Source organism: Thalassophryne amazonica, chromosome 12, assembly GCF_902500255.1.
Source record: "Thalassophryne amazonica chromosome 12, fThaAma1.1, whole genome shotgun sequence".
NCBI classification, from domain to species: Eukaryota; Metazoa; Chordata; class Actinopteri; order Batrachoidiformes; family Batrachoididae; genus Thalassophryne; species Thalassophryne amazonica.
The window spans coordinates 19,255,265-19,273,698 of NC_047114.1; the positions used below are offsets into that span (position 1 = coordinate 19,255,265).

General features: G+C 39.0%; 1 protein-coding gene across 1 annotated transcript in view; it reads left to right on the top strand.

Moving 5' to 3' along the window:
- The window catches only part of asph (aspartate beta-hydroxylase), a 91,964-nt gene that overhangs the window by 17,870 nt on the left and 55,660 nt on the right, over positions 1-18,434 (top strand). Inside the window, exon 2 of the mRNA XM_034182514.1 lies at positions 230-394. Within this exon, the coding sequence (XP_034038405.1) occupies positions 230-394 (165 nt within the window). The remainder of the gene's footprint in view (positions 1-229; positions 395-18,434) is intronic.

An 18,434-nucleotide genomic window follows, 5' to 3' on the forward strand; every position in this document is an offset into this window, starting at 1 on the left:
AATGATATATATAATATAATAACTTATTTATAATGTTTATCAGTTGATGTGTTATCTACTGATGTGTTTTCTTCAAATGATTCTTATTCTTTTATTTAATTTTTAGTTATTTATTTTATAGCTGAATATTCAATCTTATTTAATTTGAATGTTGAGGGAATTGCCAAAGGTATTTGATCAGTGCAGTTGGCCAAACAAAACGTTGTTCTATACTGCATTTGTTTTGCAGATGGTGCCAAGCCTCAGGCAGCCAGTAAGAATGGAAAGAAGTCCGACTCCGGGTCCAGCAGCAGCGGCAGCTTCTTCACCTGGTTCATTGTCCTGGCCTTGCTTGGTGTCTGGACATCTGTTGCTGTGGTCTACTTTGACATGGTTGACTATCAGGGAGTTATCGGTGAGCATATTGTGGAAAGTGTACATATAACACAAAAAGTACCATGACTGCATATGATAATGCTACCTGTGGATAGCATTTTCTGTTTGGCCTGTCAGTAGCTGAACACATCATTACAGGCTCACTGTTGCCACTAATGTACTTGGTGAAATATTGCGAAGTAGGTAGTCTCAGTGAATTGGACTTTATCCTGGTGATTAACACAGGGTTAAAACTCTAATGGTAGGACTGTATTTTATCGTAGATGTGATCAAATACAAATTTTGAACCACATTATTGAGGACAGTGGTGGTTTGGTGCTGTCGGTTTGGTGTTAAAACCTCATTTGCATATTTTAACAATTGTGTGTGAAAAATTTCATGTTTTTTTATTTTTTTTTACATACAGAAAAAATATTCTAAATTTGAATTTAATTTTGAAGACCCTTTTTAGGTAATGTCTTTGATTAGATTTTTTTTCTACCACTTAAATCAAATCAACGATGATTCATGTTTCAGTGCATCAAACTAGTGTTAATTTTGTCACCTGTTTTTTTTTTTTTATTTATTTAGTCTTTTGTCAAATATTCTTTTTAGTTTTAGTCATGTTTAATCATTCTCATTTTTATTTAGTCATGTTTTAGTCGACTAAAAGTCTGTTCATTTTAGCCAAAACAGAACTAAATGTATTTTAATCTCATTTCAGTCCTTATTTTTTTTTTTTAATAAAAATAAATTAGTTTATTCCTGATTAACATTTCACACATCTGAAATAATGAATGTTATTACCTGTCAAAATGCACTTCTGGAATGATTGGAGGTTTGTGGTGTTTTTCCTCAATATTTTAAATCAGACACAATTAGACATATTCAAGATTTGTAATGTTTTTATCTATTGTAAGAGCCACAACATGAGCCAATTTAATTTAAGTATGATGCACACTTCATATTTCATTATTTTGTTACACTTCATGTTATTTGTTAAATTGATATTGGATGGATGTAGCGTTTGCTGCTGTTTATAAAAAAAAAAAAATCTACATAGCGTCTTTAATGAGCCTCAGAGAGCTGATCAGACACTTTAAATGGTAAATGGACTGCATTTATACAGCACTTTTCCATCTCCATCAGATGCTCAAGCACTTTACAATAATGCCTCACATTCACCCCAAAGTCAGGGGTGAATGTGAACACTGAGACTGTTTTTTCATCAAATGTCATTGACGTTGGATGAATTTACTCTGCAGCACCTCTATTATTTTTTTATTAACTAATCCGCCAACGTGTAATGAAATTTAGTGCTGTTGTCTTTTTAAAAATGCAGTTGTTAAACAAACATTTTCGCTTTTAGGTTCCTGGTTCGTAACAAAAATGTACTTTCTGGACACTGGTGTCCGCTCTGGTGGCCTTTAGGTCCCTGTCACACCCTGACGATTTAGACCGTATTAAAAATGCTGGCATACGCTAAATTTTATTTTTTTTAAACTGCTGGACTTGTACATAATGTATTCATAACCAGTTGGACTTACACATGTCGTATTCTTAACTTATAACATTTCAATGAATTTACACCAATGATTGCGTATCATGTTGCCGGCGTACGCAACTTACGCCCAGCAGTAGTTCCACTTAAACAAAGGGTGCGGCAACATGTCACTGAAAACATGGCGATCGCACTACAAGTCGAAGGATCAACATCGCCGTCATACTAAAACGAACTTCTGCGGGCAAGAACTCTCGTGGTCCTGGGCGTACCCAGGTCCTTCTCCTTCGTTCATCTCTTCTTGTCCAGGCTCTGTTGGCACACAGCTGGTGTAGCGTCAAATCCATGAGATCATGCTGATGTTGGATCACAGCTAGTAGGTATTCTCGTTGCCTTGCAGGATCCTGCGTGTCTGTTCACCATGGAGTCTGAAGAGTACCGACCGGTTCCTCCTGCCAAACTCTTTTATACCAGTCGCTGTCAATACACCATTATAACGTAAATTACACATTCAGTAAGTTCTGTGGTCGTTTGAAACATGACAAATAAGTGACACATAGATTCGCAGCACATTACTTGTAGGTTATAAATAAGTTTTGGGTACGCTAAATATTATGTCACCGTGTTTCGACTTAGGAGTCACTTACAAGTAACGTGTGTGGGCGTGTGCATAACTTATCTACAGCTTATGGCCTGCGTATGCGGGATGTATGAGTCATACACTGGCATATGTTGAAAATATTGTGCATGCCCAAAATTTTTCAACAACCTCTCCGTACAACGTTGTATATCAACATGCTCTTAACTTATACAAAACTTACCCATAAACTAGATGTATGCCAGCATTTTTAATACGGTCAGCATATGCTAGCATCGGATCTATAAGCAGAATCGATAATGGCATCAATATCAATAAAATCTTAACACCCATCCCTAGTTATGCAGATGATTTACAACTATATATGCCTGTAAATTGTGAAAATGAGTCGAACTTGTCCAAACTTGAGCTCTGTCAGGAGCTGGTTTTCTAAGAATTTTTTATTCCCTAACTCTGCGGAGACTGAAATGATGATCATTGCACCTCGAAATTTACATCATTTATTTGAAAATGTTACTCTTTCCCTGCGTGATTGTGTGGTTCATTCCAGTGCAAAAAATGAAAAATCTTGGTTATATTTGACCAGACTCTTGCGTTTGACAAACACATTAAGGAGGTATCAAAGATTGTCTTTCTTTAATCTTAGAAGGATTGTTAAAATTACATCAGTCCTGTCTGACAGGGATGCAGAAGTCCTCATTCATGCTTTTGTGACATCTCGCCTGGACTACTGCAATGTGCTTCTGCCAGGACTCCCGAAGAAAAGCTTTCATCCCTTGCAGATGGTTCAAAATGCTGTTGCTTGTATCCTGACAAGAGCGGGGAAATGTGAGCATATTACCTCAGTGCTGGCCTCTCTCCATTGGCTTCCTTGTCAATTTCATGCTGATTTTAAGGTGCTTTTACTAACTTATAAAATTGTAAATGGACTCGCACCTTCATGTCTGATGGATCTTGTAAACACTTATACACCTTCCCGTAACCTCCGTTCTCTGGCAACAGGCCTTTTGGTTGTTCCGAAGGTGAGCGAGTTTTTTCTTTCCAGGCAACGAAGCTGTGGAAAGATCTTCCTGTGAACATTAGACAGGCACGCTCTGTGGATGCTTTTAAAGCAAATCTAAAGACCCGTTTGTTTACTTTTTGTTATGTTTCTTGTGATATTTTGATTTATTTCAAGTATTTTTTGGTTTGTATCTTACTGTTTGTTTTTATTGCCTGTACAGCAGTTTGACTGAAAGCGCTTGATAAATAAAATTATTATTATTAACCAACACTTGCATAATACTATCAAATTCCTTAGGCCCCGTCCACATGGGAATGGATTTAGATGTATCTGCATAAGTTTTGTATTGTTTGTGTTTCATCCACACGTGAGTGGCCGAAAACAATAGTATTTGAAAACTGGTCCCAGAGTGGGTAAATCTGAAAACACTGGATTTGTGTCTCTCTGTGCACAAGCAATACGGAATGTTTCTGAAATGATTATCACAGTACCACCTGTCGAACCACAGTGGCTCATAATTAATCACTTGATGTTGTTGTTAGTAGTGTAACTACTTTTTTTTTTTTTTACTGTTGGTGAATCATTATATGCATTTTTTGCAGCGAGCAGAAAGTTGAAGAGATGATGGCTGTGGTGAAAGCCGCTGAGTAACCTGCACCCCAATTACTGTTAAGACAATAACCTGTCAACTAACAAGCTGTCCTTACAGCAGACAGCACCAGCTAATTCAAACATTCAGTTTGGATTTATTGTGTGCGTTTTTTTTTTTTTTTTTTTAAGCAACTGTGAGGAAAAACACCTTGCGTGGAACATGTTAATATGTTAATAGGTGCATTAAAGTTTATGTGGACTTACCATCTGTTTTCTTTTTATCCATGATTTGAAAGACACCAGTCAAAGGTTACACGAGATTTTTAGCAGGATCACTGCATTGAATGACAGGTGCCCAGAATTATGAAAAAAAAAAATCATATAGGTCCCTCAGCTTAGCAGGACCTATAGCAATCACTTATTTAGCAACAAGCCTCCATGACCTATGATAACAGGCATGCACAACTGTAAGTCCTCAGCATAGCAATGAAAATAGACTCTAAAACTAGGTATTAGCCTACATAAAGGTGCTAAATACAAAGAAAACAGTGGGCTAAGAACTGACCCCTGTGGAACTCAATGCCTTACCGCAGAGGATTCAGATGACTTGTTATTAAAGCAAACAGAATAAGACTGGGCCGAGAAATAAGACCTCAGCCACAGGCTGAAAAAGCTCATTCTCTTGTTCTGTTATGAGGACTGTCTCCATGATTTTAGGTAGGCTGGAAGCCAAAGCAACTATGGCTCCTGGATTAACGCACCATTTGGCTAAATCAGTCTTTTCCACATTCCCTGGGTAGCTGATTCCAGCACCTAAATCATCAAATAAAATATGTGAATGATCCAACAACCATAAAACACAAATGTCCCTGATTGACACAGATAATCCATAAAATAGAGCCAGGATTAAAAAAAAAACAAAAAAAAAAAACAATAATTCTTTTAAACTTTTACAGAGCCAGCAGCTTATCCTGACAGCACACTCAGTTGTTAAAATCACCCACAATTAAAAATACCTCACACTGTAGCTTGAATAATGAATAACAGTTAGTGGTGACTGTACGTAAGGGCACACAAGTGCATTCTTGTGTTTAAAATCAGGGAAAGAAACCGAACAACAACAAAAATCTAAAGAATTCAACTACAATGTTTTTATTATTATTATCTCCACAAGTCAGGTTCTGCCTGTGTAAAAAAACAAACAACAACAAAAAAACAAACTCCACAGTCTATTACACAAAACTCTAAGAAGTTTGGAGCCATACATACTTTACATTGAAGATGTAATTAACACCCAAAAATTAATGAAATGGTCTTTGAAAGGTTCAGCAGAACCTCAGGATCACAACTAAAAAACTGATGGAGTTTGTGACATCAGATGACAATGTGATGTCATGCACCTTTTTAAAAAGAACATGCCATCACCATGACCTGGTTGTAAACCAAGGAGGAAGCCAGTAATCCACAATCGAGAAAAAAACAAAACTGATGAGGTGGACCGTCACTCTGCTGGATGTCTGCCACTGGTGAGTGTGCTGCCACCACGTAAACCATTCATTATTATTATTTCACTTTTTATTTTTACCAAAAAGGCCAAAACATGGCCATCGGGTATTACGAAGGCTTTGCATCTGTCTGTCTGTGCATCTGTCTGTCCGTCTCTCTGTGCTCAGCATAAGTCCATTCCTATTACTGCTGCTGTGTTCCTGCGTGCACAAAATCATTGCAGCATGTACTTTTTATTTATTTATTTATATATTTATTTATTTATTTTCTTCACAGTAGCTGCACGATGTGGTTAGAGAAATGCTAATTGTGAAATATTGCAAATTCTGTTAACAAGGTGCATAGTCTGCCTATTGCGCTCTATTGGGGTGATATGGTACTATGAGGTCCCTAAGATAAGACCTGATTATTCAAAACCTTATAAGTAAGAAGAAGAATTTTAAATTCTATTCTAGAATTAACAGGAAGCCAATGAAGAGAGGCCAATATGGGTGAGATATGCTCTCTCCTTCTAGTCCCCGTCAGTACTCTAGCTGCAGCATTTTGAATTAACTGAAGGCTTTTCAGGGAACTTTTAGGACAACCTGATAATAATGAATTACAATAGTCCAGCGATACGTCTTTAGGATGGTTATGAGTAATTTTTTCTCTAATAGTTAAAATTTTATTAGAAAAGAAAGTCATGAAGTCATTACTAGTTAAAGGAATACTCGGCTCAATAGAGCTCTGACTCTTTGTCAGCCTGGCTACAGTGCTGAAAAGAAACCTGGGGTTGTTCTTGTTTTCTTCGATTAGTGATGAGTAGTAAGATGTCCTAGCTTTACGGAGGGCTTTTTTATAGAGCAACAGACTCTTTTTCCAGGCTAAGTGAAGATCTTCTAAATTAGTGAGACGCCATTTCCTCTCCAACTTACGGGTTATCTGCTTTAAGCTGCGAGTTTGTGAGTTATACCACGGAGTCAGGCACTTCTGATTTAAAGCTCTCTTTTTTAGAGGAGCTACAGCATCCAAAGTTGTCTTCAATGAGGATGTAAAACTATTGATGAGATACTCTATCTCACTTACAGAGTTTAGGTAGCTACTCTGCACTGTGTTGGTATATGGCATTAGAGAACATAAAGAAGGAATCATATCCTTAAACCTAGTTACAGCGCTTTCTGAAAGACTTCTAGTGTAATAAAACTTATTCCCCACTGCTGGGTAGTCCATCAGAGTAAATGTAAATATTATTAAGAAATGATCAGACAGAAGGGAGTTTTCAGGGAATACTGTTAAGTCTTCAGTTTCCATACCATAAGTCAGAACAAGATCTAAGATATGATTAAAGTGGTGGGTGGACTCATTTACATTTTGAGCAAAGCCAATTGAGTCTAATAATAGATTAAATGCAGTGTTGAGGCTGTCATTCTCAGCATCTGTGTGGATGTTAAAATAGCCCACTATAATTATCTGAGCTAAGCACTAAGTCAGACAAAAGTTCTGAAAATTCACAGAGAAACTCACAGTAACGACCAGGAGGACGATAGATAACAACAAATAAAACTGGTTTTTGGGACTTCCAATTTGGATGGACAAGACTAAGAGTCAAGCTTTCAAATGAATTAAAGCTCTGTCTGGGTTTTTGATTAATTAATAAGCTGGAATGGAAGATTGCTGCTAATCCTCCGCCTCGGCCCGTGCTACGAGCATTCTGGCAGTTAGTGTGACTCGGGGGTGTTGACTCATTTAAACTAACATATTCATCCTGCTGTAACCAGGTTTCTGTAAGGCAGAATAAATCAATATGTTGATCAATTATTATATCATTTACTAACAGGGACTTAGAAGAGAGAGACCTAATGTTTAATAGACCACATTTAACTGTTTTAGTCTGTGGTGCAGTTGAAGGTGCTATATTTTTTCTTTTTGAATTTTTATGCTTAAATAGATTTTTGCTGGTTATTGGTGGTCTGGGAGCAGGCACCGTCTCTACGGGGATGGGGTAATGAGGGGATGGCAGCGGGAGAGAAGCTGCAGAGAGGTGTGTAAGACTACAACTCTGCTTCCTGGTCCCAACCCTGGATAGTCACGGTTTGGAGGATTTAAGAAAATTGGCCAGATTTCTAGAAATGAGAGCTGCTCCATCCAAAGTGGGATGGATGCCGTCTCTCCTAACAAGACCAGGTTTTCCCCAGAAGCTTTGCCAATTATCTATGAAGCCCACCTCATTTTTTGGACACCACTCAGACAGCCAGCAATTCAAGGAGAACATGCGGCTAAACATGTTACTCCCGGTCCGATTGGGGAGGGGCCCAGAGAAAACTACAGAGTCCGACATTGTTTTTGCAAAGTTACACACCGATTCAATGTTAATTTTAGTGACCTCCGATTGGCGTAACCGGGTGTCATTACTGCCGACGTGAATTACAATCTTACCAAATTTACGCTTAGCCTTAGCCAGCAGTTTCAAATTTCCTTCAATGTCGCCTGCTCTGGCCCCCGGAAGACAATTGACTATGGTTGCTGGTGTCGCTAACTTCACATTTCGCAAAACAGAGTCGCCAATAACCAGAGTTTGATCCTCGGCGGGTGTGTCGCCGAGTGGGGAAAAACGGTTAGAAATGTGAACGGGTTGGCGGTGTACACAGGGCTTCTGTTTAGGGCTACGCTTCCTCCTCACAGTCACCCAGTCAGCCTGCTTTCCCGGCTGCTCGGGATCTGCCAGAGGGAAACTAACGGCGGCTAAGCTACCTTGGTCCGCACCGACTACAGGGGCCTGGCTAGCTGTAGAATTTTCCACGGTGCGGAGCCGAGTCTCCAATTCGCCCAGCCTGGCCTTCAAAGCTACGAATAAGCTACACTTATTACAAGTACCATTACTGCTAAAGGAGGCCGAGGAATAACTAAACATTTCACACCCAGAGCAGAAAAGTGCGGGAGAGACAGGAGAAGCCGCCATGCTAAACCGGCTAAGAGCTAGTAGCTGCGCTAAGCTAGCGGATTCCTAAAAACACACAAAGTGAATAATGTGTAAATAATTTAGAGGTGATTCAGCAGAGGGAGTGCTTTAGTTAAGGCACGTGAAGATTACACTGTGAAACAAATCGTTATCTAGGTAACTAGATCAATCTAACTGCGCAGATTAAACAGCTAACAGATACAGAAAAACACCGCTGTGCTCCGGAACAGGAAGTGATACAATACCGCAGTGAGAGCCAACCACCAGTAGAGGCCCTTCTTCACGGATTCTCGCCATATTTTCACCATGGATACATATTAGGCCATGGAAGACACCATTAAGTTTGGGAGGTGATCCAGGTTTGAATCCTGATTCTGGATCAAGATTTCACTTTATATACGCTTTCAAGGATTACATCAAAACTAATTCACAGATTTTGACGAAAGTTTCACCACGGATACATATTAGGCCATGGAAGACTCCATTAAAGTTTGGATGTGATCTGGATTAAGTTTCACTTTTATATAGTCTTTGAAGGATTACATCAAACCTACTTAACAGATTCTTACCAAATTTTCAACACGGATACATATTAGGCCATTAAATTTAGGAGGTGATCTGGATTCTGGATCAAGATTTCACTTTATATACACTTTGAAGGATTACATCAAAACTACTTCACAGATTCTCACCAAATTTGCAGCACAGATAGATATTAGGACATGGAAGACTCCACTAAATTTTGGAGGTTAAGCTCTGATTATCATAAGAATTGTGCACAAAATGAAAGAAGCATGAAACTTTCAGGGTTTGCTCTTGATCACATAAGCTTTGATTTAAGATGTGGAGGTGTTAGCAATTTGACCCCTGGGGTCAGCTAGAAGTCATCGACCTGTAGGATATGACATTTCTATGTATTAAATTAGAAATTGATGTGTCTTAGGATCTAAATGTGATGGAAATGTAAACTAAATGTATATTTCCATGTTTCTTAGCATTAAAAAGTCATTTCTGATATGTCCAATACCCCAAGAGGTCAATAACAGTCACTCTCAGCGGTCAAAGGTCAAGGTCACTTGAAAAGATCCCACCTTTTGGTCAATCTAAATATAAAATGTACAGCTCCTTTGTGTGTTAGCAAACAGTTACATGCAAATATGAACCAGACAAAAGACCAGACCTATGAACTTGGATACAACAAAAATGTACAAAAATATAGGTCTAACTTCAGCACATCAGAAACAACAGACTTGAACTCATAAGAAGGGTTTACAGCTTGGTGTGTCCACAACATGTGTCATCATGAACGTTGTTTTCTGAACATAGTTCGGGAGGAGCCCGTAGGATGATTGAAGATGGGAGACTCCCCCGTCTCCCATCTTCTAGGTGATATAAACCTGTCAGCTCATCCTCCTGTCATGCGCCCTGACTCCGCAAATTATCCCTCCCCCTCCTCCTCCATTTAACTAGTGGCTCTAGCCTTATATCCATAGGGGGTGGAAGCGAACACCGTTCTCTATGATAACCGCTTCAGTCACTCCAGGATCAAGGCCAGCTACCAAGTTAAACACGCGCTTACATCACATCAGTCATAAGGGCGAACTAGTAGAACTCAACAATGTTTTAGTCACCAGAACACGTGTACAGTGCTGTGCATTTTAATGCTGCCTTTTTACATTTGCAGTGCCCAACACAGCCCTTTTTGCAACCACAGTGCAGAAGTTCATAGGAAGCCTGTGATGCCTCAAGGAGGGTTGTCCAAAGTGGCTGCCAACCAACATCGGTGTCAATACATCCCCAGTCTGAGGGACTGGGCAAATGTGGTTGAGGAACCAAGCCATGTATCCCAGGCAGTCTTTTTTTTTTTAACCACAACCACAGAATGAAGAAGTTGTATCACAGCCAGGAAAAGAATGAAATGCTAGCAGTGCAGAACTAGTGGAAGGACCCAGTGCAGCAACCACCTTGTGAATGGCTATATAACAGAAACTGTTACCAGCTCCAAAGGTGAGCCACATTTCCCCTAGACTGACTTTCTTGAAGACATCCACTGCCAAGATGACCACGTCAGAATCAACAGTTCACACCATCACTTTCGTGATTCCCTTGTTGGCTGCATCCCCCACATGAAGAAAGGGACGAGTATCAGCTTCCTCATGAGTGCATGACACAGGAGACTCATGTCACAACCCCCAGGAGAACAGAGGACAGTATTATTGTTTGTGGCATACACTTCTTTGTCAAGATGTAATGGCGTATTAACCACTTGAATAGAGAGAAATTAAAATAGCTCAGCTTTGTTTTCCTCCACAGACAAGAAATCTTTCCAGTTCTTTGGCATGAGAGTGCCTGGTTCCACTCTTCTCCGAGTTCCCTTTCCTCTGTCTTCTTGTGGCTTTTAGGCTATTTGTTTGGTACACATCCCAGACAATGTCGATGCGTCTTGTGCCTGTCAACTGTGATACTGTGTATGGTATAAAAAACACTGTCAGCATAGACCTGAAAGGTTTTAGCAGTGCCTGGCTTGAGTATATGTGCAGCTGCAGCACCATCAAATAATACAGCTTCAACATCACCAACAGTGGTTTCTGACAAGCTAATGTGTGTGTGAAAATTTTGTAGAGCATGTTCATCACCTCTGCATGGTAGGAAAATAAGTCTGACTGTGCCTCCAAACTATGCCTATTATTTAGATCAAATAGCATAGATGGGTGATTCTTAGACTACGGGCACTTATGTCCTTTGATCATATTGTATGAAAAACAGAAAAAAGGGGAAATTTCACACTCTTATAGTTATCTTTACAATGACATTGTTTTAAGAAATTTGTTCTAGTAGTCTATGATGACTTTTTCACCTTTTTTCAGCATCATTATATTCAAATATTGCCGTTTTGTGCTTGTCCCACACCCAGACTTTTGATCTTCAATGATAAAAATGAATGATTAAAAAAAATGTTTTTTCTAATGTTTTAAAATATCTCTGAATAAAATATCAGTAAAATAATCAAAACATAATTGGGGTATTCAATGTCATACAACTGTTGTGATTTTTTTAAACAAAATGTAGTTGTCCCACACTATTGCCGTAATTTCCACCACAACACTGTAATGTCCCTTTAAACAGTTTGTATGAAAGATTGTTTGGGTAGTTTCTATGGAGATAAACAGTGACATCAGAGCACATGTATATAGCGCCAAATCACAACAAACAGTTGCCCCAAGGTGCTTTATATTGTAAGGCAACGGTGTGGTGGAAATTACATTTACAAGGCCAATAGTGCCCGTAGTTAAAAGAATCACCCAGATATTGCAAGGACAATACACTAAATGAAAGAAAGTCAACAAGAAACTATATTTTAAAAAAGAAGAAATAACTGGTGCAGCACAGAAATAAGTGCAAAAAGTCTTTAATAAGGTGCTGAAAGTAAAAAAAAAATGTTCAAAGGGACTGACGTTTCGATGTGAGAGTCACATCTTCTTCAGAGTGAACTATATTAAACTATAAGTTTGGGTGACGCATAACATGGCATTGTTTGCTAAAATACAAAAAAGCTGTACATTATATATTTGACCAAAATGTGGGATCTTTTCAAGCGACCTTGACCTTTGGGCCCCTAAGAGTGACAGTTTTTAACCTCTGTGGCAATTGAACTCATCAGAAATGGGTTTCCCATGCTCAGAAACATGGAAATACACATTTTGTTCACCTTTCCATCACAATTAGATCCCAAGACACATCAATTTCTAATTTCATACATAGAAATTTCATATCCTAGAGGCCAATGACATCTAGCTGACCCCAGGGGTCAAACTGCCAGTGCCTCCACATCTTAAATCAAAGTTTGTCATCAAGAGCAAATCCTGAAAGTTTCATGCTTCTTTCATTTTGTGCACAATTCTTGTGCTTAACAGCCCCACTATATAGGCTTTGAAGGATTAGGTCAAAACTACTTCACGGATTCTCACCACATTTTCACCTCTCGCAGTCGGCATGTCGTCACACGTGACGTAATTTCTAGGCACCATCTTTGTTTGGGGGAAACGTGAGCATGTCCACAAAGTTCTTTGTTTCTCTACTTTCAAGTTTGTTTTTTTGATGATGTATCAGTACGAAGAGAATTTGCCACCTGAAGCACAAAATCGATACAGAAAGAAGCTGGAGTTGGCAGGAATCTGAAAATACCCGTATAAGATTATTGCAGACGACTGGTTAGACGATCCTAAACAATGGCCAGAGATGGATTACAGAGACGTCTACACATACTTCAAGAGTCCTCATAAGTATTCTTTTATATATATATATATATATATATATATATCAGTGAAGCCCCGGTCACACGGCACTAACGATGGACACCGATAACAAAACAAGAATCTGGACTTGCCTTTCAGAGACATCATTTTACCGTCATCCAGCTTCCTTTCTGTAGCTGGCGCTTTATCAGAATTTTCAAACTGTTGAAAAATGTGAACGACCCTGATGACAATCTCATACATATAAAGCCATGGAAGACTCCATTAAATTTTGGAGGTGATTTGTCTTCGAATCCAGATTCTGGATGAAGGTTTCACTTTATATACCCTTTGAACGATTACGTTAAAACTACTTCACGGATTTTGACGAAATTTTCAACATAGATACATATTAGGCCATGGAAGACTCTATTAAATTTTGGAGGTGATCCAGATTCTGGATAAAGTTTATATCGTTTTTGAAGGATTACGTCAATACTACTTCACGGATTCTTGCCAAATTCACACCACAGATAGATGGAAGAATCCATTAAATTTTGGAGGTGATCTGTGTCCGGATTGACAGACATCAGAAATCTGATTGCTCTCGTTATTGATAGTAATAAACTATCAAAGTACACACCGAAGTATGTTTAATGGTGGTGTCTGTATTTATATGTAATGCAAAATTTTACTTTTAATTAATATCTTGATTTGGTTGTAATTCCTGTTTTTGTTCTTTTCATGCAGACAAAGCTAAGGTCTTTCAGATTAATCTGTCTGAAGCCTTGCAAGGTAAAGATCTCACAGCATTTGTGGTGGTTGTTGTTGTTTCTTCTAATCCCCCCCACCCACCCCCACTGCTCCTGGTATAGGGGTTGACAGAACAGTTCATCTCCTCTTCCACAGCAGGCTACTAGGTCCCTCCTCTGCACATGTCCAAACCATCTCAGTCTTGCCACTCTGGCTTTGTCTCCAAACTGTCCTACCTCTACTGTCCCTCTGTTTTGTTCATTCCTAATCCTATCTATCCTTGTCACTCCCAATGACCATCACAGCATTTTCACATCTGCCTCCTGTCTTTATTTATTTATGTATTTACTTAATTTTAACGCTAATCTAAGCCACATAGCATACCTGGTCTCCCTGTAGTCTTGTAAACATTCCCTTTCCCTGTTGCAGATACCCAGCCTCCTTGCACTCCTCTCCATCCACTCCACTTTGTACGCACTCTCGTCTGCATCTTCGACAACACTTCATTAACTATAAATAGTTGAGCCTAAGTATTTAAACTCATAACCCTTCACCAGCTATACTCCTTGCAATCTCAGGATTCTACTGTGCTCCTTCTCATTTAGACACATGCTGCTTACTGACTTTCATTCCCCTTCTCTCCAGAGGATATTGCTACGTCTTCAGGGTCATCTCAACCTGTTTCCTGTTCCAACAACAGATCGCTGTCACTTTTCAATCATCATAGTCTATGTTGGAGTCTGTTTGATCTCCTCCATCAACCTGTCCTTCACCATTGTAAACAAGAAGGAACTCAGAGCTGCTCCTTGATGCAAAAACACCTTCACCTTGAACAACTCTATTATTCCTCCTAGGGATGCACCAATCCACGTTTTTCATCTCAGATTCTGACACCTGAATTTGGATATCTGCTGATACCGATACTATTCCGATGCCAGAGCTCTGTTTGCTTTAAACCTCCAGCAGAACCAGGCTCGGGGAGGGGCAGTCTTCTGCTGAGACTGGTTGGGGCTGAGGGAGAGAACCAGGAAAAAGACATGCTGTGGAGGGGAGCAGAGATCAATCACTAATGACTAAATGCAGAGTGGTGCATACAGAGCAAAAAGAAAAAGAAACACTCAGTGCATCATGGGAACCCCCCAGCAGTCTAAGTCTATAGCAGCATAACTAAGGGATGGTTCAGCGTCACCTGATCCAGCCCTAACTATAAGCTTTAGCAAAAAGGAAAGTTTTAAGCCTAATCTTAAAAGTAGAGAGGGTGTCTGTCTCCCTGATCTGAATTGGGAGCTGGTTCCACAGGAGAGGAGCCTGAAAGCTGAAGGCTCTGCCTCCCATTCTACTCTTACAAACCGTAGGAACTACAAGTAAGCCTGCAGTCTGAGAGCGAAGCGCTCTATTGGGGTGATATGGTACTATGAGGTCCCTAAAATAAGATGGGACCTGATTATTCAAAACCTTATAAGTAAGAAGAAGAATTTTAAATTCTATTCTAGAATTAACAGGAAGCCAATGAAGAGAGGCCAATATGGGTGAGATATGCTCTCTCCTTCTAGTCCCCGTTAGTACTCTAGCTGCAGCATTTTGAATTAACTGAAGGCTTTTCAGGGAACTTTTAGGACAACCTGATAATAATGAATTACAATAGTCCAGCCTAGAGGAAATAAATGCATGAATTAGTGTTTCAGCATCACTCTGAGACAAGACCTTTCTAATTTTAGAGATATTGCGTAAATGCAAAAAAGCCGTCCTACATATTTGTTTAATATGCGCTTTGAATGACATATCCTGATCAAAAATGACTCCAAGATTTCTCACAGTATTACTAGAGGTCAGGGTAATGCCATCCAGAGTAAGGATCTGGTTAGACACCATGTTTCTAAGATTTGTGGGGCCAAGTACAATAACTTCAGTTTTATCTGAGTTTAAAAGCAGGAAATTAGAGGTCATCCATGTCTTTGTCTGTAAGACAATCCTGCAGTTTAGCTAATTGGTGTGTGTCCTCTGGCTTCATGGATAGATAAAGCTGGGTATCATCTGCGTAACAATGTAAATTTAAGCAATGCCGTCTAATAATGCTGCCTAAGGGAAGCATGTATAAAGTGAATAAAATTGGTCCTAGCACAGAACCTTGTGGAACTCCATAATTAACACTTAGGACTTAAAAGAGCAAAGACAGCACTCTCCCTCTCTCGGTCTCTCCTGACTTCTCAGTTTCATTGGAGCTTTATTGACATGGGAAATATATATTTACATTGTCAAAGCAAGTGTTACAGTAAAAATTAAGTCCTCTGTCTCTCTCTCAGTTCAATTTCAGTTGAAACATACAGTTGTATGTAAAAGTTTGGGGATCCCAAATGAAGTTCATAGGATTTACAGAAAGTGTGCAATAATTCTTTAAAAAAAATTAGGCAGGTGCATAAATTTGGACACCCCAACAGAAAAAAAAATACATCAATATTTAGTAGATCCTCCTTTTGCAGAAATAACGACCTCGAAATGCTTCCTATAGCTTCCAGTGAGAGTCTGGATTCTGGTTGAAGGTATTTTGGACCATTCGTCTTTACAAAACATCTGAGGTTTGTTGGTTTCTGAGCATGGACAGTCCGCTTAAGACAAGGATGCTTATTCGCAGTCTTTGGACGGTTTTCCGTCTCTTTGTAAATTCTTGCTGTCTAAAAGCATGCTCTTGTGAAGGTAGTAAATGCACAGCGTCTCAGTGTTCCAGACAATTTCCTGCCTGCTTCCCGCGCCAAATCTCATAGCATCGTTAAACAAATTTTCTATCTCTTCAGTTTCTCATTGTTTATTTCCAATATTACACAAGATAAATACAGGTATGGCAATAATTTAACACTGATATCTTTTAAACAAGTACATTTTGTGATATTTGGGTACTGTTTTATGATAATTGTAACACGTAGTAATGTTGGATATCACAACCTGGTTCTCTTTGGGTATCGTTAAGAAATGATTCGATCCACTAACATCAATAGCCTTTTTGCTTAACAGTTCCCTTATCGGTCCTTCAGCGTGGCCGTTGTTTTTGGGCGTTTGTCGGGAAAATGATCATGTCTCTACGTTGACTACAGAACCCCTGCAGGGTCTGTAATCAACCGTTTATGCAACGCAGCTCTTCTTTGAAGTTTGAAGCATTGAAACATTGATCCGACCTGCTGCGTCGTTGGTTTTATTTCACTTTATCTTAATTTTTTTCCTGCTAAAACTCCAAAGAGCACATGTCTGTGAGTAATATTTACCTTTTTTTATGTTAAACTGACCTGTTATGGTCTTCTAAAACAGTTGATGGATGTATTTTATAACTTAAAAATGGGACCGATGCTAACAAATTAGCATGTCTATGGCATTTTCAATGTTAAAGTTAGCATTAAACTGTTCTGATCTCAGCACGTCTCTGTGCATTTGTTTTCTGTATAATAATTAATGGCTCAGCGTTTGTTGTCATAGAAGAGACAAATGTAATACAAATTATAATATTTTTTTAAATTTATTTTTGTTTAGATAATAATAATAATACCAATAATAATAGTAATAATAACTAATAATGTTAAAATTTTAGAGAGACAAAAACAACCTGATTAAAAACACAACAGAAAATATAAAACCAACTAACGATGAACATAAATAAATATAGAAATAAATGTTTTCTTTGAACACCTAGTGACTCTTACACCTCCACTTCATCCCTGTTTTATTTAAGTTTAAAGATAATTTGTCACACCATATATTCAGTTTGTTAATTAAGTGATTTCCTACAGAACTATCTGCCAAGCTTGAAAACTGCTGCTTCTTAGTAAGGGCAGAATATTACTGGAGTGAATTTGAATAAAGAAAGTTGTGTTTTTTCACTAAAATGGATGCTGCGCTCACTGCAGTTTGTCTGGAATAGTCCCAGATTGCATTTCAGAGCTTCTAGAATTCAAAATTTATTGTGAGGATGGTGTTGGGAGGTACTTTTGGGTTACAGCTTTTTTTTTTTTCTTTCAGGTAAATATGTTTAGTAATATATATTAGCAGGTGGTGGTAACGAAGTAACATGCTGGTGGTAACAGGTGGTGATATGGTTATTCCATTTTAGAATTTTGTAAACTGTTTAAACTGTTTTGTAAATTATTGTATTATATTCTGTACATGCTCCTACAAGATGGCACAACATGCATTCAAAAGCCACATGTGCCATACTGCATGAGATCACAAGAGAAATTTAACGGCTCTTTCAGGTCCAAATTTAGTCCAAAGAATGCACCAGAATGTACCACAGGGCACTTACATTCTCACAATTTCCAGGGGGGGTATCCCCACCAGACCCCCCCCTTAGTTTTCCAAACACCTACGGCATTCGGAGTACTTTTTTGCTGTCTTGAATATTATAGATGAATCAGGGGACTAGAAGGAGAGAGCATATCTCACCCATATTGGCCTCTCTTCATTGGCTTCCTGTTAATTCTAGAATAGAATTTAAAATTCTTCTTCTTACTTATAAGGTTTTGAATAATCAGGTCCCATCTTATCTTAGGGACCTCGTAGTACCATATCACCCCAATAGAGCGCTTCGCTCTCAGACTGCAGGCTTACTTGTAGTTCCTAGGGTTTGTAAGAATAGAATGGGAGGCAGAGCCTTCAGCTTTCAGGCTCCTCTCCTGTGGAACCAGCTCCCAATTCAGATCAGGGAGACAGACACCCTCTCTACTTTTAAGATTAGGCTTAAAACTTTCCTTTTTGCTAAAGCTTATAGTTAGGGCTGGATCAGGTGACCCTGAACCATCCCTTAGTTATGCTGCTATAGACGTAGACTGCTGGGGGGTTCCCATGATGCACTGTTTCTTTCTCTTTTTGCTCTGTATGCACCACTCTGCATTTAATCATTAGTGATCGATCTCTGCTCCCCTCCACAGCATGTCTTTTTCCTGGTTCTCTCCCTCAGCCCCAACCAGTCC